This window comes from Saimiri boliviensis, chromosome 5, assembly GCF_048565385.1.
Source record: "Saimiri boliviensis isolate mSaiBol1 chromosome 5, mSaiBol1.pri, whole genome shotgun sequence".
NCBI lineage: Eukaryota > Metazoa > Chordata > Mammalia > Primates > Cebidae > Saimiri > Saimiri boliviensis.
In genome coordinates this window covers 25,018,395-25,041,910 of record NC_133453.1, presented here as the reverse complement: position 1 = coordinate 25,041,910, position 23,516 = coordinate 25,018,395, and the positions used below count along the sequence as shown (strand labels likewise).

The window sequence follows — 23,516 nt, the reverse complement described above, 5'->3', positions numbered from 1 at the left end:
TGGTTGGTTGATTGGTTGGTTTTCTGAGACTGAGTCTCGCTCTGTCGCCCAGGCTGGAGTGCAGTGGCACCATCTCGGCTCGCTACAACCTCCACCTCCCAGGTTCAAGCGATTCTCCTGCCTCAGCCTCCTGAGTAGCTGGAATTACAGGCACCTGCCACATGCTCAGTGGCTAATTTTTGTATTTTTAGTAGAAACGGGGTTTCACCATGTTGGCCAGGCTGGTCTTCAACTCCTGACCTTAGGTGATCCGCCTGCCTCAGCCTCCCAAAGGGCTGGAATTACAGGCGTGAGCCACCGCGCCCAGACAGGGCTCTTCTTTGAGTGCTCAGTCTTAACCCTAGTAGTGCAGGCTGCTCCCGATAGCTGCTGTTCTCATGCGCAAGTTCTTTTTACTTCCTAGTAGCCAGTCCTTCATTACTCCAATCTGCTGTGATAATCACTCTTCACATTTAACTTTCCCTGTTCAAATTGCTGTGTGGTTTCTGTGTCACTCCTCATAGTGACAAATACCTCTTCTTTTTTTTTTTTTGAGACGGAGTTTCGCTCTTGTTACCCAGGCTGGAGTGCAATGGCGCGATCTCAGCTCACCGCAACTTCTGCCTCCTGGGTTCAGGCAATTCTCCTGCCTCAGCCTCCTGAGTAGCTGGGATTAGAGGCACGCGCCACCATGCCCAGCTCATTTTTTGTATTTTTAGTAGAGACGGGGTTTCACCATGTTGACCAGGATGGTCTCGATCTCTTGACCTCGTGATCCACCCGTCTCAGCCTCCCAAAGTGTTGGGATTACAGGCGTGAGCCACCGTGCTCGGCCGACAAATACCTCTTCTAAGCAAGAGTTTGGCTTTCCTCCCTGTAGGGACTCAGATACCATGACAATCTGGGGGCTTATAGAAAGCCTCGCCACTAGGCAAGGTCCCAATCCAATCAGGTGACTTACTTCCCAGTGAAGGAGATGAAAGAGTGAGCCCCTGGTTGTGGAACCAGCGTCAGTCCACACCCCAAACCATCCATAGGCAGCCAGCTTCATGGAGGGCTTGAACTACCAAGACCCGGCTGAAGGGCCAGGATGGAGTACTATCCTCAAGGATGTGTGTCACCAGTAGGTTTGGGACCGCGTCTGGGGTCCAGCGGGTGAAATCGGGAGTAGCCCTGCTTTCTATCATTTCCAATGATCTGCTGCAGGATTTAAGAATAGCAGCACTGGAAATCCTGGTCCCAAAGAGGGAGGCTCTTGCCAGAGGACATTGGGTCCCGATATGAGCTACAAACTACATCTTATGCCACAAGGTCCCATTGAGCTACAAACTGTCTGATGCCAGAGCACTTTGAACTCCCTTTGTCCAGGCACCAGGAGGAGGAGATAGAGTTACTTTTTCACAGTAGGGACAGGGAGCAATACAGGTGGAATCCAGGTGATCCACTGAGTGTGTGCTGCTATTCCTATGGGCTGCTGTCAATGTGAACACACACGTTCAGCAAGCCTGTCTTAAGAAAGCATCACTCGGCTGCAGTCTGAGATGCCTCCAGCCCAATCCTCTCTCCCCTCTCTTTTACATGGGTCAGCCTTGCAGCATGGTCTGAAGGCCATCACTGCCTTCTTTGGCTCTCCACACTTATCCTCCACAGGCACCGTCCCCAAAAATGGTCTCCTCCCTGAAAAAAAAAAAAAAAAAAAAAAAAAAAAAAAAAAAAAAGCTCTTGTAAAGCAGGCCTGGTGGTGATGAAATCTCTGAGTGCTTGCTTATTCACAAAAAAACTTTATTTTTCCTTCACATGTGAAGCTTAGTTTGGCTGGATGTGAAATTCTGGGTTGAAAGTTCTTTTCTTTAAGGATGTTGAATATTGGCCCCCACTCTCTTCTGGCTTGTAGGGTTTCTGCTGAGAGATCTGCTGTAAGTCTGATAGGCTTCCCTTTGTGGGTAACCTGACCTTTCTCTCTGGCTGCCCTTAGTATTTTCTCCTTCATTTCAACCCTGGTGAATCTGACGATTATGTGCCTTGGAGTTGCTCTTCTTGAGGAATATCTCTGTGGTGTTCGCTGTATTACCTGGAGTTGAATATTATCCTGTCTTACTAGGCTGGGAAAATTTTCCTGAATAATGTCCTGAAGCGTATTTTCCAGCTTGGATTCATTCTCTTCGTCACATTCAGGTACACCTATCAAGCGTAGATTAGGTCTTTTCACATAGTCCCATATTTCTTGGAGACTTTGCTCGTCCCTTTGTATCCTTTTTTCTCTAATCTTGTCTTCTTGTTTTATTTCATTGAGTTGGTCTTCGACCTCTGATATCCTTTCTTCTACTTGATCAATTCGGCTGTTAAAACTTGTGCATACTTCACGAAGTTCTCCTATTGTGTTTTTCAGCTCCATCAATTCACTTATATTCCTCTCTAAATTGTGTATTCTTGTTAACATTTCGTCAAATCTTTTTTCAAAGTTCTTAGTTGCTTTAGATTGGGTTAAAACAAGTTCTTTTAATTCACAGAAGTTTCTCATTATCCACATTTTGAAGCCTGCTTCTGTAATTGGAACACACTCGTTCTCCATCAAGCCTTGTTCCGTTGCTGATGAGGAACTGTGATCCCCCGCTGAGGGAGAGGCGTTCTGATCTTGGGCATTCTCAGCCTTTTTTGGCCGTTTTCCTCCCTTCGTTATAAATTTATCCATCTGTGGTCTTTGAATTCACCGTCTTTGTAATTAGGTTTCTGAGTGGACGTCCAACTTACTGGGGACGGTGCAAATCACATTATGTCTGTGGGAAGTAGAAAAGTTTCTTTTTAAAAGTTTCCTTTCTTAAAAATAAACCATAAGTGTGCTAACAACTCTTTGTTAAGCCCCATCCTATGTAGCTGTTAGACATGCCATGCTTACAGGTACATAGTACATTCCATTTCCTTGTACTCTGACCACGGTATCTGTGCTGGACGTGCTCACAGCCATGCCCCAGCTCGCCATTGCTTTTACGTGTTTAGAAAAGTTTTAAATTGTTAGCCATCGGTTTTAGTTTAAATTGTGAGGTCTGCCTCCAGCCAATGGAGATCAGACACATCAGTAAACACGACCCCAAGTTCATAACAGATCAATTTGTGTGTTTTCCTTTGTTCACTGTATTCTTATGGCATGATGTAGTGGGAGTACCCTTCCTGCAGTCCAGGAAGTAAAAATTGCATTGCTGAAAGATCCTTTGTCTCAGTGCTAATTTTTATTTATTTATTTATTTATTTATTTATTTAATTTTTTTTTTGAGACGGAATTTCGCTCTTGTTACCCAGGCTGGAGTGCAATGGCGCGATCTTGGCTCACCACAACCTCCTCTTCCTGGGTTCAGGCAATTCTCCTGCCTCAGCCTCCTGAGTAGCTGGGATTACAGGCACGCGCCACCATGCCCAGCTAATTTTTTTTGTATTTTTAGTAGAGACGGGGTTTCACCATGTTGACCAGGATGGTCTTGATCTCTTGACCTCGTGATCCACCCGCCTCGGCCTCCCAAAGTGCTGGGATTACAGGCTTGAGCCACTGTGCCTGGCCTTGTCTCAGTGCTAATTTTTATTTGCGGCACCGAGTGTTTATTTCCAACATGTCTGAGCACCTGCTTTTCAGAGGACCTGAACTAACATAAGCCACAAACCAAAAGATTCGTGTGTGGGGGAGGGATAATGTTGATAAGGGTCATCTTTATCAACAAATTCTTTTAATATAAATATAAAATTGTTTTCATTTTGTTTTTCAGATGTCTTTTTCTTTCAATTATATGCTGTGGACACCATGGCCTTATCATCTATAACACTCCTGCTCTCTCACTCTTTCTGTATTTTAAGCTCAGTAAGGCAAGATCCATGTGTATTTTTCACCACTGCATGTCTCACTTCTGACATAATCCTAAATACACAGCAGGAGCTCAAAATCATTAAGCCTATTCAAGAACAGTTACTCTACAACAAAGCTCACTAAGCATAGTGGCAAAAGAATATTATTGATAGGATACTATTATGATAATAAATTCATAATTCTAAAATATAGATAATGACCCACTGTCCAGCGACAGTCTAAGAAGCAGCTCTAATAAGGAGTTGTAGCTAAGGTTACTGCTACATAGGCGGGTTCGGTGCCTTAAGCAGAAATCAATGGCAACGCTGTGGAGATTTAAGGAGTTGGTGGCAGTCATCAACGCAGGTCGTGTGAAAGCAGGCCCTGCCTTTTCCATCTTCTCCACCAACCTGTATTAGGGCCACTTTGCCCTCTAACGGGGCTTGTAATTCTCAGTCATCATGGCATTATCAGTTCCATTAGGCCACTGTTAAAGAGCTATCTGAGGGGAAAAGAAAGCTTTCTGATGTTCCCACATTATTAGTAAGGGCACAAAATTTAAGGACACACTCACTCTCAAGGGTGATTTTGCATGGGCACAAACCTGACAATGCATAATACCTCCTTAAATGTTGCACCCGGGGTACCTCATTAGCCTCTCCCTTGTGCCAGTGCTGCTTGAGGGCATGAGAAAGCTGCAGATTCTGGGTCCCAAACCCCAGAGGTTGGTAAATCATACACTTTTAAATGAGTGTTAATGACAGGCCAGGTGTGGTGGCTCACGCCTGTAATCCCAGCACTTTGGGAGGCCGAAGCAGGTGGATCATTTGAGGTCAGGAGATCGAGACCAGCCTGACCAATATGATGAAACCCTGGCTCTATTAAAAATACAAAAATTACCTGAGCATGATGGCATACGCCTGTAATCCCAGCTACTCAGGAGGCTAAGGCAGGAGAATCGCTTGAGCCCGGGAGGCAGAGGCTGCAATGAGCCAAAATTGCACCACTGCACTCCAGCCTGTGTGACACAGTGACAGCTCAAAACTAAATAAATAAATCAATGTTCATGATAAGAGAAAATAGCTACTTCACCTCAGACACTTGAAAGAAGTTTAAAGAACAAACATACTCAGTCTGCTAAAGGCATTTCTTAAATAACAGTCTAACTACCAGACTGGAGCCATCAAAGGCAGAATATGGAACCCTAACACATTTGCATACAATTAAAATTTTATTTTTGCCTACAAAAGGAGGTGCATGAAGAAAAGGGAATACTTTGGGTAGGAAATCAAGACACAAATCAGGCACTGCCAAAAGAAACACACATAACTTTTTCTTTGAATTAAGAGAATTTATACAAATTTGACTACATGAACAAAACAAACTATATATCAATAATTACCATAAGGCTTTATTGTTCCAAAAGTATTTGTCACCAAAAACAAGTTATTGTATAATTCTAATTGTAGTAATCATAATTATGCCACAATTAAGATTTATCTTCTACCATTATTATTTTTTTTGTTTTGTTTTTTGTTTTTGTTTTTGAGATGGAGTCTCACTCTGCTGCCCAGGCTGGAGTGCAGTGGTGCAATCTCGGCTCACTGCAACCTCAGCCTCCTGGGTTCAAGCGATCCTCCTGCCTCAGCCTCCCAAGTAACTGGGACTACAGGTGTGTGCCACCACACTCAGCTAATTTTTTTTTTTTTTTTTTTTTTTTTTTTAGTAGCGATGGGGTTTTACCATGTTGGCCAGGCTGGTCTTCAACTCCTGACCTCAGGTGATCCACCCGCCTCAGCCTCCCAAAATGCTGGGATTACAGGTGTGAACACCACACTTGGCCTCTATCTTTATAATTAAATAAAATTTTCTGGGAGTTCATGATCCCTAGAATTATTATTGATTTAAAAGTATTCCATTTTTCAAATACGTTTTTTAGAAATAAAAAGTAAAATCATTAAAATATGTCAATGTTTGTTATTTAAACATTTTAAGATCACAGGTTAAAAGATTTTGATTGGGACATAAAAATATATATATTTCAGGAATCGTTTTTCCATAGATATAATTAGTAACATTTAAAAATCAGAAAGATGTTTTCCATACTAACTATAAGCTTTTAAAATGTACCGAGGCACATTCCTCAAGATCAGAAGGCAGTGGGGGATGAAGGACGTCTTGTTTCCTCAGCTCAGGGCTTAGCTTTCTGCTTAAAAGATGCCTTCATCTTTTTGACAACAGAAAGGTCCCCTGCTCCCTCGGGCCAGTTGTCATGATCTGTGAAGAAAGTGGAAAGCCTCCTGTCACTTGCAAATCTGTTAATCTCATGTGTCCTCTTGGTTCCCACCAAATCCTCTTGTTATTTTCCCTGGTTCACATTCCCTGGTTCATTTTCTTAGCACCAAAAAAGAAATCCTTAGGGCAAACATTTGAGAAAAGACTTGGATTTGAATCTCAGGTCTGCCACGCGTTAACTTTCCTGAATTTGGAGGCATGATTCTTCCTGAGCCTCACTCAGCTCTGTCCTCTATTCAAGGATATAACAATGTCTACCTTTTGAAATTATGAGGGTTAGGCCAAGTGCGGTGGCTCACACCTGTAATCCCAGCACTTTGGGAGGCCAAGGCAGGCAGATCACAAGGTCAGGAGTTTGAGACCAGCCTGGCCAACATGGTGAAACCCCATCTCTACTAAAAAAAAAAAAAAAAAAAAAAAATACAAAAAAATTAGCCAGGCATGGTGGCACGCACCTATAATCCCAGCTATTTGAGAGGTTGAGGCAGGAAAATCACTTGAACCCAGGAGGCGGAGGTTGTGGTAAGCCAAGATCATGCCATTGCACTCCAGCCTGGCTGACAAGAGTGAGACTCCATTCCAAAAAAAATAAAAAATAAAAAATAAATTAGCCAGTGGTGGGTGGTAGCACGTGCCTGTAGTCCCAGCTACTCGGGAGGCTGAGGCAGAAAAATTGTTTGAACCCAGGAGGCGGAAGTTGTGCCACTGCAAAATCGTGCCACTTCACTCCAGCCTGGGTGACAGAGCAAGACTCTGTCCCATAAAGAAAAAAAAAAAAAAAGTTGTGAGGGTTAAACATGACACCTTGTGTGCACTGCTTGGCATACTGTGGATCGTCAATAGCATCTCCTTCATAGTAACAATTTAAAAATAGTGTCCTTACTTTGTTTCCATTTGAGGATCTATGCAGTTCCAAGGAAGCTTGGCATCAGGAGACGTGGTCTAAGCTAAGTTAGTCAGTGCACTATAACCCCGCCACGGTTATTGGTTGGATATGGACATTCGCGTAAGCTGATCTAATACAGAGTGGATCTCAGAATTTTAGAAAATCTGGAACAAAGTCACTGCCTCTCGACTGCCGACCCCAGTCCATTTGGGTGTGAACACAGAAGTATGCAGCCTTGCAAATAGAAACAGCAGGTAGCCAACCTGCAATGAGAGCTTGCCTTAAGATAAAGCCAACACCATGGAAACAAAAACAGGAAAAAGGGGCCGGGAGCAGTGGCTCACGCTTGTAATCCTAGTAGCACTTTGGGAGGCCGAGGCGGGTGGATTGCCTGAGTTCAGGAGTTCGAGAGACCAGCCTGGGGAACACAGTAAAACCCCATCTCTCCTAAAAATACAAAAAATTAGCTAGGCATGGTGGCATGTGCCTATAATCTCAGCTACACGGGAGACTGAGGCAGGAGAATCTCTTGAACTCAGGAGGCAGAGGTTGCAGTAAGCCGAGATTGCGCCACTGCACTCCAGCTTGGGTGACACAGTGAGACACTGTCTCGGGGAAAAAAAAAAAAAAAAAAAAAAAACAGGAAAGGGGAAAAATTTTTTCTTGAGGATATCAGTGAGCTGCTCTTCCTTGATGAGTATCAGTCACACCTTACTGTTTCTCAGTTACTTACTATCTCATCCTTAACAAGATAGTCAAGTCTTACCTGTTTTTCAGTTATGTGAGCCAGCGAATTCCTTTACTGATTAGGCCATTTTGAGTTGTGATTAAAAGCATCAAATTTGACAAAGAAGTTTATTATTTATTTTTATTCATTTTTTGAGACAGGGTCTCGCTCTATCACCCAGGCTGGAGTGCAGTGGCACGATCATGGCTCACTGCAGCCTAGACTTCCTGGGCCCCAGTGATCCTCCCATCTAAGCCTCCCAAGTAGCAGAGACTACAGGCATGTGCTACCACACCCAGCTAATTTTTTTCATTTTTTTGTTGAGACAGAGTTTTGCCAGGTTGCCCAGGCTGGTCTCAAACTCCTGGGATCAAGCAATTGACCCATCTCAGCCTCCCAAAGCGCCAAGATTACTGGCATGAGCCAAGGTGCCCAGCCCCTGTCATAAGGCTTTAAATGTGCATTATCTAATTTAATCCTCCCAACAATTATATGAAATAAATACTCTATGTGTCCCTGCCTATAGGAAAAAAAATAGAGGCTCATAGAAATTAACTTTCTATCTATATTTAGGGTAGAGCCAAGTTTCCATCTTAGGCATTCTCACTTTGGAGCTGCCAATCTTAAAGAAAACACCATAATGAATACCTGAATACTCCCAGCCATTATTCAGGGGGGCAGTATATTCTTAAAAGATAGTTGCAGTTGCTTTCCTCAAAAACTTAAAAAAGCAGGCTGGGCACGGTGGCTCAAGCCTGTAATCCCAGCACTTTGGGAGGCCGAGGCGGGTGGATCACAAGGTCAAGAGATCAAGACCATCCTGGTCAATATGGTGAAACCCCATCTCTACTAAAAATACAAAAAATTAGCTGGGCATGGTGGTGCGTGCCTGTAATTCCAGCTACTCAGGAGGCTGAGGCAGGAGAATTGCCTGAGCCCAGGAGGCAGAGGTTATGGTGAGCCGAGATCGCGCCATTGCACTCCAGCCTGGGTAACAAGAGCGGAACTCCGCCTCAAAAAAAAAAAAAAAAAAAAAAAAAAAAACTTAAAAAAACATTTTGTAACAATAACAAAAAACAGTGTTAGAATTTTAAAAAGAAAGCCTGTAATCACAGCTACTCGGGAGGCTGAGGCAGGAGAATTGCTTGAACCTGAGAGGCAGAGGTTGCGGTGAGCTGAGATTGCACCATTGCACTGCAGCATGGGCAACAAGAGGGAAACTCTGTCTCAAAAAAAAAAAAATAAATACTGACTGAATTCTACTGGTGAGGGAAGTGGAAAGATTCTCTCCACCCTCTCACTACTTTGAATACTTTTAGAAAATAATACTGCATAACCATGTAGGTATTTCTTCTTACAAACTGAGATCCTGAAAACCACAGTGTCTTATGGACATCACCACAATGATGTTGTTAGTAATGAAATACATGTGGGAGGGGAAAACAATAAGTAAAATTAAAGTTCTATTCTGTGATATTGTGAAATATACGTTTGGTCTTCGGCCCCATTTCCTGCATACACAATCATGTTAATGATTGACTGATGACTGGCAGTCCCTAGTTAGCTTCAGTTAGGGGCTGGTCACCAGACAGACCAAGGCATGATTAGAGGGTTGGGACCTTCAGCCCATACCGGCCCTCAACTTCTGGGAAGGGAAGAGGGGCTGGAGATTAAGTCGATCACCAGTGGCCAATTGTTTAGTTAACCATGCCTATGTAATGAAGCCTCCATAAAAACCCAAAAGGACTGGGTTCAAGAGCTTCCAGAGAGCTGAGCACATGGAGGTTCCTGGCAGGTGGTGGGGCCACAAGGGACACAGAAGCCACGTGCCCCTTCTCACACGCTTTGCCCTGTGTGCCTCTTCTGCTATATCTCCTGTAATATCCTGTACAACAAACCAGTAAATCTAAGTGCTTTCCTGAGTTGTGTGAGCTGCTGTAGCAAATTACTCCAACCCAAAGAGGGGGTCATGGGAACCCCAACTTGAAGCTGGAGACCCAATTTTATGACTGTGTCCAAAGCAGGGGGCATCTTGTGGAACGGAGGCCTGAGCCTGTGGGATCTGACCCTATCTCCAGTGTCAGAACTGAATGAGAGGATGCCCAGCTGGGCTCTGCTGCAAAACCGCTTGCTTGCTTGCTTGGCACATGGGGGAAGTAACCCCAAAGTGGACACGGAAGTATTCAGTGCTAATGGTCATTGCATCGTGAGAGTAGAGGAAAACCAGTTTGAGATTTTATTCGCCTCTCAGACATACCCATCATTTACTAATGCAAAAAACGTCTTAAGCCTTGATCAGACTGTCAGCACCTAAGAGTGGGTAGAACCTGGGTCCTTGATATGAAATTCAAACTCGCCTGGGTTACATGTTAATTTGTTAGTAGCCACTTAATTATCTTTAGCAACAGAAGTTCAAATATATTTGCATTTTATATCCTTTTCTACGTTTTTGGAGTGATTTAGAGTTATTAGCTTGGACAAACCTTTAAACTTCTGTGGATGTTTTGCTGTTTATAAAACTAGTATACTGGACTTTCTGATCTTTTAGGACCCTTCAGACACCAAAGTTCTGTTGTCTAGTCAAGAGATACGCACACACACACACACACACACACGCACACATAAAGACATTTGCAAGTAATATCAATATTTGATTGAAACTTATAAAACTTCTGGGTTGTTTTTTTTTTTTTTTTTTTGACATAGAGTCTCACTCTGTCACCCAAGTTGGAATGCAGTGATGTGATCTCGGCTCACTGCAATCTCCACCTCCCAGGGTCAATCGATTCACCTGCCTCAGCCTCTTAAGTAGCTGGGATTACAGGCACCCGCCACCATGCCTGACTAATGTTTTTTTAAATCTATTTTTAGTAGAGACAGGGTTTCACCATGTTGGCCAAGCTGGTCTCAAACTCCTGACCTCAAGTGATCCACCCGCCTCGGCCTCCCGAAGTGCTGGGATTACAAACATGAGCCACCATGCCTGGCCAAACTTCTGTTTTTGTACGTCAAAAATGATTAATACAGAAATTTCATATGGTTTCATTCAATATATATCCCAAAGAGAATGCAAAATGGCCCTACAGCACCCCACCTCACTCAGCAGGTCTGATTCTTCTGCTCAGATACGTAAGCCACTTACTGGAGGAAAAAAATGGAATTAAATCTTCAACACTATAGCACAATCTTGCCTCTTTTCTATCTCCTCTTTAGAAATATACTCACACTGAGAATATTTTTCAGGGTTCAAATTCCACCAACCTATGTACACACAAAAAGCTAAGTTCTTTAATAAAGATAGTTTGATATTTTCTATGACTAGGAATATTTCATTAAACAATCACATCATGGGCCGGCACAGTGGCTCACGCCTGTAAATCCAGCACTTCAGGAGGCTGAGGTGGGTGGATCATGAGGTCAGGAGATCGAGATCATCCTGGCCAACATGGTGAAACCCCGTCTCTACTAAAATACAAAAAATTAGTCGGGCATGATGATTCCCACCTGTAGTCCCAGCTACTCGGGAGGCTGAAGCAGGAGAATCGCTTGAACTGAGAGGCAGAGATCGCACCACTGAGCTCCAGCGTAGCAGCAGAGTGAGACTTTGTCTCAAAACAAACAAAAAAATCACTTCATGAATATAAATATTTTGTACATTTTGATGTTCTATAAGAGAACATCCTTGTCTCTTAAGTAACTACGTACAATACATTTTAAAGCTGGTGACTGCTCACTCCTCAGCTGCTCACCTGGAAACTCATACCAATGAGAAAAGAGACATTGGCCCCCATACACATCCACCGACTCTCCAGTGATGAAGGAAGCTGCGGGAGACAGTAGGAAGCAGACCACAGAGGAGATCTGGAAACAGAAACACACACATGCATATGTAAAAGCAAGCACTCCCCATTTCTAACGGCTTCACATTCCCTAGTAAAGACATCTCAAAGCACATGAGCCAGGCGCGGTGGCTCACGCCGGTAATCCCAGCACTTTGGGAGATTGAGGCGGGTGGATCACGAGGTCAGGAGATCGAGACCATCCTGACTAACATGGTGAAAACCCATCTCTATTTAAAGAAAAAAAAAATCAAAGCACATGACCACAACATGAATACAACAGTGTGCACCACAATCACACAGTACATAGACAACTTCCTTTTCCCACAACTTCCCCTTTCTACCTGAGCATCACTGAAATCAGGTGGGTGACTAGGGTCAAGGTGGCAAAGTATGAGGGAGCCTTAGATGGTGTCAAGCAAGCTACACGACGTGAAGAAGCCGAAGCTGAACTCAGTGCTTCAGCTCAGCTCTTTCTCATTTCAAACAATTCACTTCCTTACATAACTTTCCTTGTCCTCCACAACCCCATTTTCCATCACTACCTCATGCCTTTTATATTTTGATTCCTGAAATAGTCAACATGTCTGTTTGGCAATAAACTAGCATTCTGGTTTGTTCAGTTTGTGGTCCATTCAGGCTAAAAGCCCAGCAACACACACTCAAAGGAACTCTCTACAAGAGGAACTTCAAAAACTAGCTGGGCGTAGTGGCAGGCGCCTGTGATCCCAGCTCCTTGGGAGGCTGAAGTGGGAGGCTTGCTTGTGCCTGGGAGGCTGCAGTGAGCCGAGATGGCATCACTATATTCCAGCTTGGGTGACAAAGTAAGACCCCAACTCAAAAAAAAAAGGGGGGCACTTCAGACTCCCACTGCACCCCCTAAAAATTCAAATAGGGAACTGATGAGTTCAGCAACATCCACTCCCAATCCAAACAGAAAGAAGTTATTTCACTGCTTGTAAAGGAGCTCTTGTTTGAGGTTGTGGAAGAGGCAGAGTTTTTCAAAGGGTGATAATCCAAAACACCTGCATTAGAATCGCTAGGGATGCTTACTCAAACTCCAGATTCCTAGATCCCTCCAGGATCACAGGAATTGTAAGCTCTGGGATTGGGGTCCTAGAATCTGCAGTTTAAAAGGCCCTGAGGCAGGCCCAGGACTAGAGCGAGGCACATAAGGTGCAGAGGGTGCACGATTTAAGGAGTTATTCACTCTCGGCTTTGCACAAGTGAGTGCAAAGTCTTCCCTAAGAAAGCATGTCCTTAAATTTTGTGTCCGTGCCTTGCTTACCTCATCCCGGTCCTGGTCCTACATTTACAAGGCTATACGTCCTTAAGACTCTGACAGCCTGGAGAGCAGCCAAGCCTTCTTCTCCATCCTTGTATTCCCAGCAGCTAGTATAGAAGTGCACTGTCTAAAATGAGGCCACTACCCATAGACGCCTACTCTAACATTTGCAATATGGCTGGTCCAAATTGAGATGTACTGTAAGTGTAGAACACACATTGGATTTTGAAGACTCCATATGGGAAAAATAATGTAAAACATCTTATTAATCCTGAATGCTCCAAGGGGTAAAGAAAATAATCTCAATTTTTTTATGTTGATTGCATGTTGAAATGATGTTTTGGATGTATTGGGCTAAGTCAAACATATTATTAAAATTAATTTCACCTCTTTTTACTTTATGTGGCTCCTGGAAAGTTTAAAATTGCAAAAGTGACTATTATTATATTTCTTTCTTTCTTTCTTTTTTTGAGACAGAGTTTCACTCTTGTTGCCCAGGCTGGAATGCAATGGCACAATCTTGGCTCACCACAACCTCTGCCTCCTGGGTTCAAGAAATTCTCCTGCCTCAGCCTCCCAAGTAGGTGGAATTACAGGCATGCACCACCACACCCTGCTAATTTTTGTGTTTTTAGTAGAGATGGGGTTTCACCATACTGGCTGGGCTGGTCTCAAACTCCTGACCTTGTGATCTACCCACCTCAGCCTCCCAAAGTGCTGGGATTACAGGCATGAGCCACTGTGCCCAACCAGACTATTATTTTATTTCTATTGGACAGAGCTGGTATAGAATTCACCATTTAAAGGCTCCCACATTGCTGTGAAAGGCAGATTGAACTAAGCCATGGTAACAAGCAACAGAGCTGGTTTTAACCCTGTTAATCCGTTAGTGACAACTGACCCAATGAACATGTTTTGTTATAGTCAGCCCAACAAAAAGAGACTTGCTCCAATTAGCTCCTTTCTGAAATGCCAGCCAGACAACAACCATCTCACCCAAGTGATCATGACCTCCAACAGTTGCTAAACTACACTCCCCCCAAAACACAAAAATCCGGCCAGATGCAGTGGCTCACACCTGTAATCCCAGCACTTTGGGAGGCCAAGGCGGGAGGATCACCTAAGGTCAGGAGTTAGAGACCAGCCTGACCAACATAGTGAAACCCCAACTCTACTAAAAATACAAAAATTAGCCTAGCATGGTGGTACACGCCTGTAGTCCCAGCGACTACTCAGGAGGCTGAGGCAGGAGAATCACTTGAACCTGGGAGGCTCCAAGTGAAAATTAGAATTTTGGAAAACTTGCACTTGTCACCATGAGCCTGCTAGCTTCCTAACACTTAAAAGACTTTTCAGAACAGATTGATGGAGACAGTAACAATGTGATCTTTTGATACTGTATAATGAATTGTGTCAACATTTAGAAGATCTGCCTAAGAAAGTGAACCGATAAATTCTAAAAGACCAGTGTCTGATGGTACAAAACCATACGTGGGAGAAAGATCCCATCGAATTGTAATAAGGACTTTTTTTTAAGAGACAGAGTCTTGCTACGTTGCCCGAGCTAGGCTCAAGCCATCTTCCCTCCTCATCCTCCCAATTAACTAAGACAAGTGCATGAGAAAGATTTTAATGCAAGAGTACAAAAAGTTCATTGGCATGGTTTCAGATTCCATATCGCAACGAATCCTTAAGAAACTGCCATTTGGGCCGCGCGCGGTGGCTCAAGCCTGTAATCCCAGCACTTTGGGAGGCCGAGGCGGATGGATCACAAGGTCGAGAGATCGAGACCATCCTGGTCAACATGGTGAAGCCCCGTCTCTACTAAAACAACAAAAAACTAGCTGGGCATGGTGGTGCGTGCCTGTAATTCCAGCTACTCGGGAGGCTGAGGCAGGAGAATTGCCCGAACCCAGGAGGCGGAGGTTGCGGTGAGCCGAGATCGCGCCATTGCACTCCAGCCTGGGTAACAAGAGCGAAACTCCATCTCAAAAATAATAATAATAATAATAATAATAATAATAATAAGTATTTTTCGACCTTCTCTCAAATAAACATTTTATTTATTTATTTATTTTTATTTACGGAAAAGGTCTGTTCTTGCTCTTTTTCTCAGGCTAGAGTGCAGTGGCATGATCTCAGCGGCGGCAGCTGCTTGGGCGCGGTGCGGTGGAGACTGAGCCACGAGCCTGGAGGCGGGTGTGCGCCAAGCCCCGGCCCGGCCTGGCCCCCGCGTGCCTCCCAGGCTCCGCACCCCCCGCCCCGATGCTGCGCGGGTGCTGAGCCCGCTCCGGCCGGGACGATGGTGAAGTATTTCCTGGGCCAGAGTGTGCTCCGGAGTTTCTGGGACCAAGTGTTCGCCGCCTTCTGGCAGCGGTACCCGAACCCCTATAGCAAACACGTCTTGACAGAAGACACAGTACGCCGGGAGGTGATCCCTGACCAGAAACTGCTGTCCCGGCGACTCCTGACCAAGACCAACAGGATGCCCCGCTGGGCCGAGTGACTGTCTCCTGCCAGTGTTGCTCACTCGGTGTACGTCCTGGAGGACTCTGCTGTGGACCCACAGAATCAGACCATGACCACCTTCACCTAGGACATCAACCACGCCCGGCTGATGGTGGTGGAGGAACGATGTGTTTGCTGTGTGAACTCTGACAACAGTGGCTGGACCGAAATCCGCCGTGAAGCCTGGGTCTCCTCTAGCTTATTTGGTGTCTCCAGAGCCGTCCAGGAATTTGGTCTTGCCCAGTTCAAAAGCAACGTGACCAAGACTATGAAGGGTTTGAATGTATCTCGGCGAAGCTGCAAGGTGAGGCCCCTTCCAAAACACTTGTTGAGACGGCCAAGGAAGCCAAGGAGAAGGCAAAAGAGACAGCACTGGCAGCTACAGAGAAGGCCAAGGATCTCGCCAGCAAGACGGCCACCAAGCAGCAGCAGCAGCAGCAGTTTGTGTAGCCAGCCACCCCCCCTCACGCCACCGCACCCCAGACAGCTTGGCTTAGCACCGCTGCCCTCCCTCCATTGTACTTCATCATTAAAAATCAACTTCCAGCCCTATCTACTGTCTGGGTGGTGGGTTGAGGGTATCCAGTTTGGCATCCACAGTACACCAGGCACGTTATCCAGTCTGAGCCAGGTCTGCTTATTCTCCCATTGGGCAGCTGAGGACCCAAGCACAGAGGTGCAGTGACTTGCCTCAGGCCCCAGGTAGCCTGCAGGTGAACTGTCGATAAATGCTAGACTGGAAGCCCCACGAGGGCAGGGCTCTTGGTTTTGTTCTCTGATGTGTCTCAAGTACCTGGAACAGTATCTAGCACGTAATAGGCACTCAATAAATAATTGTTGAATTCAAAAAAAAAATCCACATATAAATTATTGATGATTTTGGACTTTCCTATAGACTTTTAAAATTCATTTTACTGATACAGGAATTTTTACCACAATTTATTTTTGGAAAAATGTTAAATCTGTGGGAAAGTTGAAGAAATAATACAATGGATTTCTATATACCTATCATTTAGATTCACCAAACATTGCCAGGTGTGATGGCTCATGCCTGTAATCCCAGAGCTTTGGAACACTGAGGCAGGTGGACCACTTGAGGTCAGGAGTTCGAGATCAGCTTGGCCACCATGGTGAAACCCTGTCTCCGCTAAAAATACAAAAATTAGCTGGGCGTGGTGATGCATGTCTGTAGTCTCAGGTACTTCGGAAGCTGAGGCAAGAGAATCACTTGAACCTGGGAATTGGAGGTTGCAATGAGCTGAGATGGCGCCTCCACCCTGGGTAACAGAGTAAGACTCTGTCTCAAAAAAAAAAAAAAGTAAAAGATTCACCATGCACTAGCATTTCAATTTGCATGATCTCTCTTTCTCATTCTCTCTACACACATGCACATACATGCACACACACACACACTCTTTTTAAATAAACAATTTGAAAGGAATTTACAGATACTATGGTACTTTATATATCTCTTAAGTATAAAGACATGTTTTCTATATAATTACAGTAACATTATTATACTTAAGAAAATTAATAGTAATTCAATAAAACCACTCATTATGTAGTCCTTATTGAAATTTCCTTGTTTTCCCACTTTTGAAAATCCAAGATGTTATCAAATTCATGTATTACATTTATTTGTCTCTTTTTTTTTTTTTTGAGACGGAGTTTTGCTCGTTACCCAGGCTGGAGTGCAATGGCGCGATCTTGGCTCACTGCAACCTCCGCCTCCTGGGTTCAAGCAATTCTCCTGCCTCAGCCTCCTAAGTAGCTGGGATTACAGGCACGCGCCACCACGCCCAGCTAGTTTTTTGTATTTTTAGTAGAGACAGGGTTTCACTATGTTGACCAGGATGGTCTCGATCTCTCGACCTCGTGATCCACCCGCCTCGGCCTCCCAAAGTGCTGGGATTACAGGCTTGAGCCATCACGCCCGGCCTTATTTGTCTCTTTAGTTTCTTGTAATCTAAAAGAAAATCCATACTTTTTATATTTCACAACAATGACTTACAGAATGTCCCAAATTCTGGATGGATTTCTCTAAATATTTAGTGGTGATTATATTTATTTAAATATTTCTGGCAAGCCCCCTTCATATATGGTATATATATTTCTTACTGCATTACACCTATAAGTCTATAGTTAAGGTGGTTTTACTAATGGTCATCTTAAATTTTTTCACTTGTCAAAGATTCTGACCACCAACACCTTCTATTGTAAAGATACATTTTTCTGTTAGTAAACGTAAGTAATCCGTGGATAATACTTTGAGACCATGTGAAGATTCTCTTTTCCTGTGTACTTTTATCCAATGAGTTTAGATTCCTTTTTTTTTTTTTTTTTTTTTTTTTTTTAGACAGAGTCTCACTCTGTCACCGTCACCCAGGTTGGAGTACAGTGACATGATTGTGACTCACTGCAGCCTCAACCACCTGGGCTCAATCGATTCTCCCACATCCTGAGTAACTGGAGGTACAGGTGCCTACTAGGCTACTAGCCACCATGCTCAGCTAATTTTTTTTTTTTTTTTTTTTTTATAGAGACAGGGGACAGGGTCTCCCTATGTCTCAACTCCTGGGCTCAAGCCATCTACCCACCTCTGTCTTTCAAAGTGCTGGGACATAGGTGTGAGACACTGCTTCCAGCTGATTCCATTTTTGATCCTTGCCCAATTCAGTTTCAGAATTTGGTAGATGCAAAATGATGATTTTTTTTAAAAAATGTATTTATTCCTTATTTATTTATCAATTAGCATTCTTTTTTAAAGATGAGTTTTTCCTTTTCTCTTCACCTTTCTAGCCCTACCTCCTAAGCATTACTGTTGATGAATAGAATTTATTTTTATTCAATATTTCTAAATCATTATTGTCATTTTCTTTCTGATGTTCTAATTGTCTGGCTAATAAGGTGTCTGTGTCTTTTTGACATGGCTCAACCTGTTTCTCCAAGAAGCACTAATTCCCTTTAGTAGGGAAGGATAATTATTGTTTGTTTGTTTGTTTATTTTTTGGAGACCAAGTCTTGCTCTGTCACCCAAGCTGGAGTGTAGTGGTTCAAGGCTGCATAGCTTACTGCAGCCTTGAACTCCTGGGCTCAAGCAATCCTCTCTGCTTCAGCTTCCTTAGCAGCGCTACTATAGGCTCATGACACCATGCCTGGCTGATTTTTAAACTTTTCAGAGAGACAGAATTTTTCTGTGTTGCCCAGTCTGGTCTTGAACTCCTGGCCTTATATAATCCTCTCACCTTGACCTCCCAAAGTACTGGGATTACAGGTGTGAGCCACCACTCCTGGCGAGGAATGATTTTTAGAAGGTGAGACTTGGGTACTACATGTGTTCAATACCACTGGGTAATCATTACTTCTAGACATTTTCAGAAATAGGAAACAAATAAATATATGTATATGGTGGTATTTGTCCAGAAGCAGAAAGTCTGTGTAGAATAATTTAAATAAATGGTTATTCTCCTTTATTGTGCTAAAATCAAATGGTTTGATATAGTTTTCAATATTTGATATGGTAAATATTGCTTTATTTTTATTTTCTAAGCTTTTCTTTGCTATTCATGGCCTTTTTTTTTTTTTTTTTTGAGAGATAAAGCCTCTGTTGCCTAGGCTGGAGTGCAGTGGCACAATCTCAGCTTGCTGCAACCTCCGCCTCCCTGGTTCAAGCAATTCTCCTGTCTCAGCCTACCAAGTAGCTGGGATTACAAGCACGCACCACCATGTCCAGCTAATTTGTGTATTTTTAGTTCACACTGCCCCGGCCATGTGTGTTCCTATGCTTAAAAAAAAAAAAAAAAAAAAAAAAAGATAAATTAGGACGTTTGCTTCTGGACAAGATGGACTAATCGGAACTGAATTTGCCCTCAAGCCTGAATCAACTAAAAAATTGGACAAAATATATGAAACACTGTTTTTCAGGCACTGGACGCCAAGTAGCACTGGACAGTCTTCTCTGGGAGAGTGAAAACAAACATGAACTGAATTTGCCCTCAAGCCTGAATCAACTAAAAACATGAACAAAATATATGAAACAATGGTCTTCAGGCACCAGGCGTCAAGTAGCACTGGACAGTCACCTCTGGGAGAGTGAAAACAAACAGGAGCCCTTGTTTGCTGCCTGGTAAGAGGGTCTAGACTAAAGCAAAAGAGGGAAACACATTCAGAGACCGAAGTTTCCCTGGTGGAAGAGATGAAGTTGGGCGTCCCGGCAGCCAAGGCCATGAGACTGCCCAGGGATAGGGAGAAAAGATATACAGAGAGAGAGGAACTCCAGAGATGTGAAGGGTCCCTCTTGAATCTTCACCTGAGTACTGATCAATGCTTGGGAATAAATCAAAGAGGAAAGAACATTCGAAATCCACTATTTTCGCTATTTTGAAATACACAATGCATTACTATCACCGTCATGCTGTGCAATAGATCATCAGAACTTATTTCTCCTGTCTAAATGAAACTTTGTACTGTTTAACAAATATCTCCCCAGTAAAACCGGTCTAGGTCTACTATTTTTTTTCATTTCCCTATACATGTGTAACTAACAATAAGAGAATTTCTAATGCTTTGGCAAAAATTTTTGAAGGTCATGAAACACTTGTACTTTTTCCCACTGACTATTTTTGCTTTGCATGGTTTCAGCTTGCTCAATCATCGTTACAATGCTACAATGCCATGCAAAAGCAAAGACCACCTATGAACTGTCAAGTGGTTCTTTTACCAATATATTTTTAGAGATGAGGTCTCCCTATGTTGCCCAGGCTGGGCTGCAGTGGCTTTGCAGTCTTAAATTCTATGTGAGGCGGTATCGTTATAGACTGTTCTCATCCTAATACAGCATTTAGACCTTCACTGTATCATAATTATCTGTTATTAACAGTCCGCTCCATTCACAAACAAAACATATATGTATGTGTGTATGTGTGTGTGTGTGTGTGTGTGTATACATGTGCATATTAGATTTATAGAAAATCACCAAGAAGGGAATTTAGAAAAAGGGCAGAATGGGTAAAACTCATTTTTTCTTTTATATACTTCTATATTATTTTAATGTATTACAAACCTCTTACGCTACCTTATAACAAACTAGAAAATTATTAGATATCATACTTACCTTTCATGCTAAATCATTTGGATAGAATTTATTTTTGTTTATACATAGCTAGAGAGATCCAGGAAGCTCAACTGACCTGGTTGGAATAGGGATAGAAGTAGCTTTCGGAGAAGGAGTTGTTTCAGCATCGGAGGCTTATAGCTCAGTATGCTGTGTTCCTGTTTAGGCTGATACTGATCCCCTTCTATCTTCAACTCAGAATAGTATATTTGGCCGGGCACGGTGGCTCACGCCTGTAATCCTAGCACTTTGGGAGGCCGAGGTGGGTGGATCAACTGAGGTCAGGAGTTCAAGACCAGCCTGGCCATCACGGTGAAACCCCATCTTTAAAAAAAAAAAAAAAAAAAAAAAGAATAGTATATTTATTAAGCACCTTCTTGGTCCCTGGTGTTGGTAACACACTAGTTGGACTAGACTAGAGGAAGAAAAGTGCTGTCGTGGCTCCTATTTCCACCTGCATTTCCTAATTTCATTTTATCTACTATACCTACTTTATGTTCTACCGTGGTAACAGAAAGTGAATGATTAAGTTGAAGATTAAAAAAAAAAAAAAGGACCTGATATGAATTCAACTTGATGTCTTAGGTTTTCCTTGATGAAATCAGGTTTCTCTCCACCTAACAGCACCTCTCAAAGGTACAAAGGAGATCCAATTCTGCCCACAATATCCTGCTTTTGTGAGCTAAAGCTTTCTGTGTCCTCTTAGCAAAAGGAAAAGTCAAAATCCTATGGATGTGAAAGACAATACAGTAATCATCATTTAAAAAGTCATGCCTCAAAATTCATGCCAAAAAAAACGTAATTCACACCAAAAAACAAAACAAAACAAAACAAAATAAAAACCAGTGGCCTTCTGACTAGAGGCTGGGCATGGTGGCTCATGCCTGTAATCCTAGCACTTAGAGAGGCCGAGGCAGGCAGATAACTTGAGGTCTGGATTTCGAGACCAACCTGGCCAATATGGGAAAACCTCATCTCTTTTAAAAATATAAAAATTAGCCAGGCATGGTGGTGCATGCTTGTGGTCCCAGCTACTTGGGAGGCTGACATGAGACTCGCTTAACTCAGGAGGTGGAGGTTGCAGTGAGATAAGATCACGACACTGCCCTCCAGCCTGGGTAACAGAGCAAGATTCCATCTCAAAAAAAAAAAAGAAAAAGGTTAATATTTTCTTTTTTGCTCAATTTGGGTTTATATAACAATGTTGTGGAAATAGCCATTAATTCTGACATTAAAAAAATGAAGAGGAGAAAGTCATTATAAAAATGACTTGTATGGCCAGGTGCAATGGCTTACGCTTGTATACGTTTGTTTGTTTGTTTGTTTTTGAGATGGAGTCTTGCTCTGTCGCCCAGGGGTAGTGCAGTGGCATGATCTCGTCTCACTGCAACCTGAGCCACTCAGGTTCAAGGTGATTCTCCTGCCTCAGCCCTCCGAGTAGCTGGGATTACAGGCATGAGTAATAAAATTACAGGATGTGCCACCACGTCCAGCTAATTTTTGTATTCTTAGAGATGGGGTTTCACCATATTGACCAGGCTGGCCTCAAACTCTTGATCTCATGATCTTTGGCCTCTCAAAATGACCTCGTGATCCTTAGCCTCCCAAAATGCTGGGATTACAGGCATGAGCCACCACACCCAGCCCTGCATGTATATTTCTTTCTTTTTTGGTGGGGGGGGATGGGATCTTGCTCTGTTGCCCTGGTTGGAGTGCAGCGGTGCGATCTCTGCTTACTGCAACCTCCACCTCCCAGGTTCAAGCAATTCTCTGCCTCAGTCTCCCAAGTAGCTGGGATTACAAGAGCCCACCACCACACCCAGCTAATTTCTGTATTTTTAGTAAAGACAGGGTTTCACCATCTTGGCCAGGCTGTCTTGAACCCCTGACGTCGTAATCCACCCACCTTGGCCTCCCAAAGTGCTGGGATTAAAGGTGTGAGCCACCATGCCCAGCCTACATATCTTATTAAAAGTAAAATTGGAATGCTATCAGGTTTAGAATCCTGCTTTTCCCAATATATGGTATTCATTTCTCCAAATAAGTCTTCAATAGCAAGACATTTATTTATTTAATGAGATGGAGTCTCACTCTGTTGCCCAGGCTGGAGTGCAGTGGCATGATATCAGCTCACTGCAACCTCTGCCTCCCAGGTTCAAGTGATTCTCATGCCTCAGCCTCCCAAATAGCTGGGACTACAGGTGTGCGCCACCATGCCAGGCTAACTTTTCTATTTTTAGTAGATATGGGGTTTTACCATGTTGGCCAAGCTGGTCTCGAACTCCTAACCTCAGGTTGTCTGCCTGCATCGACCTCCCAAAGTGCTGAAATTACAGGCATGAGCCACTGTGCCAGAACCAATAGCAAGATATTTAAATGGTAACATATTTCGTTGTTATTGATTTAAACATTTTCCTTATTTTGGACTTTCAGGTAGTTTCCACTTTTTCACCACTCAAATACATTTTCCTTGCATGAAAATCTTTGCTTGTATCTGTTTTCGTTTCCTTAAATAACTGAGAAAGGAATTACTGTCAAAGAGCATGAACATTGTGAAGACTTTGGATCTTTTTTTCCAAATTGCCCTGCAGAGAGTTTGTAATAATTTACATCCTGCCTGCCTTCTCACTTCTGCATCAACACTTCAATTTTTCCCAATGTTTCAAAATTTTGTTAGAAAAATGACATGTTCCTGACAGTATTTTATATTTTATTACCAATGAAGTTGATTATTTTTTCATATGTTTTTGCCTGTCTGTAGTTGTTCTTTTGGAACACTTAGTCCATATCATTAGTCTAATTTTTCTATCAGTGTGTTTGCTTATTTTCTTTTTTTGTAAGAGCTCTTTATATATAAGACTGTTGGCCGAGTCTAGTGGCGCAACCTGTAATCTCAACACTTTGGGAGTCAGAGGCAAGGTAAGAGGATCCCTTGAGCCCAGGATCCTGTTCGAGACCAGCCTGAGTGAGACCCTATCTCAAAACCAACAATTTATCTTATGTTGTAAACATTTTTCTTCATATGCCCTTAAACTTTACTTTTTTTAAATTC

General features: G+C 43.1%; 1 protein-coding gene and 1 pseudogene across 1 annotated transcript in view; one reads left to right on the top strand and one right to left on the bottom strand.

The window, feature by feature from the left end:
• Nucleotides 1–4,744: 4,744 nt before the first annotated feature.
• The window catches only part of PECR (peroxisomal trans-2-enoyl-CoA reductase), a 19,693-nt gene continuing 921 nt past the window's right edge, over nucleotides 4,745–23,516 (bottom strand). Inside the window, exons 3-4 of the mRNA XM_074400165.1 lie at nucleotides 11,469–11,580; nucleotides 4,745–6,088 (exon numbers count right to left, since the gene is read on the bottom strand). Of these exons, the coding sequence (XP_074256266.1) occupies nucleotides 6,003–6,088; nucleotides 11,469–11,580 (198 nt within the window). The 3' untranslated portion in view covers nucleotides 4,745–6,002. The remainder of the gene's footprint in view (nucleotides 6,089–11,468; nucleotides 11,581–23,516) is intronic.
• LOC101044156 (PRELI domain-containing protein 1, mitochondrial pseudogene) lies at nucleotides 15,131–15,801 on the top strand (annotated as a pseudogene).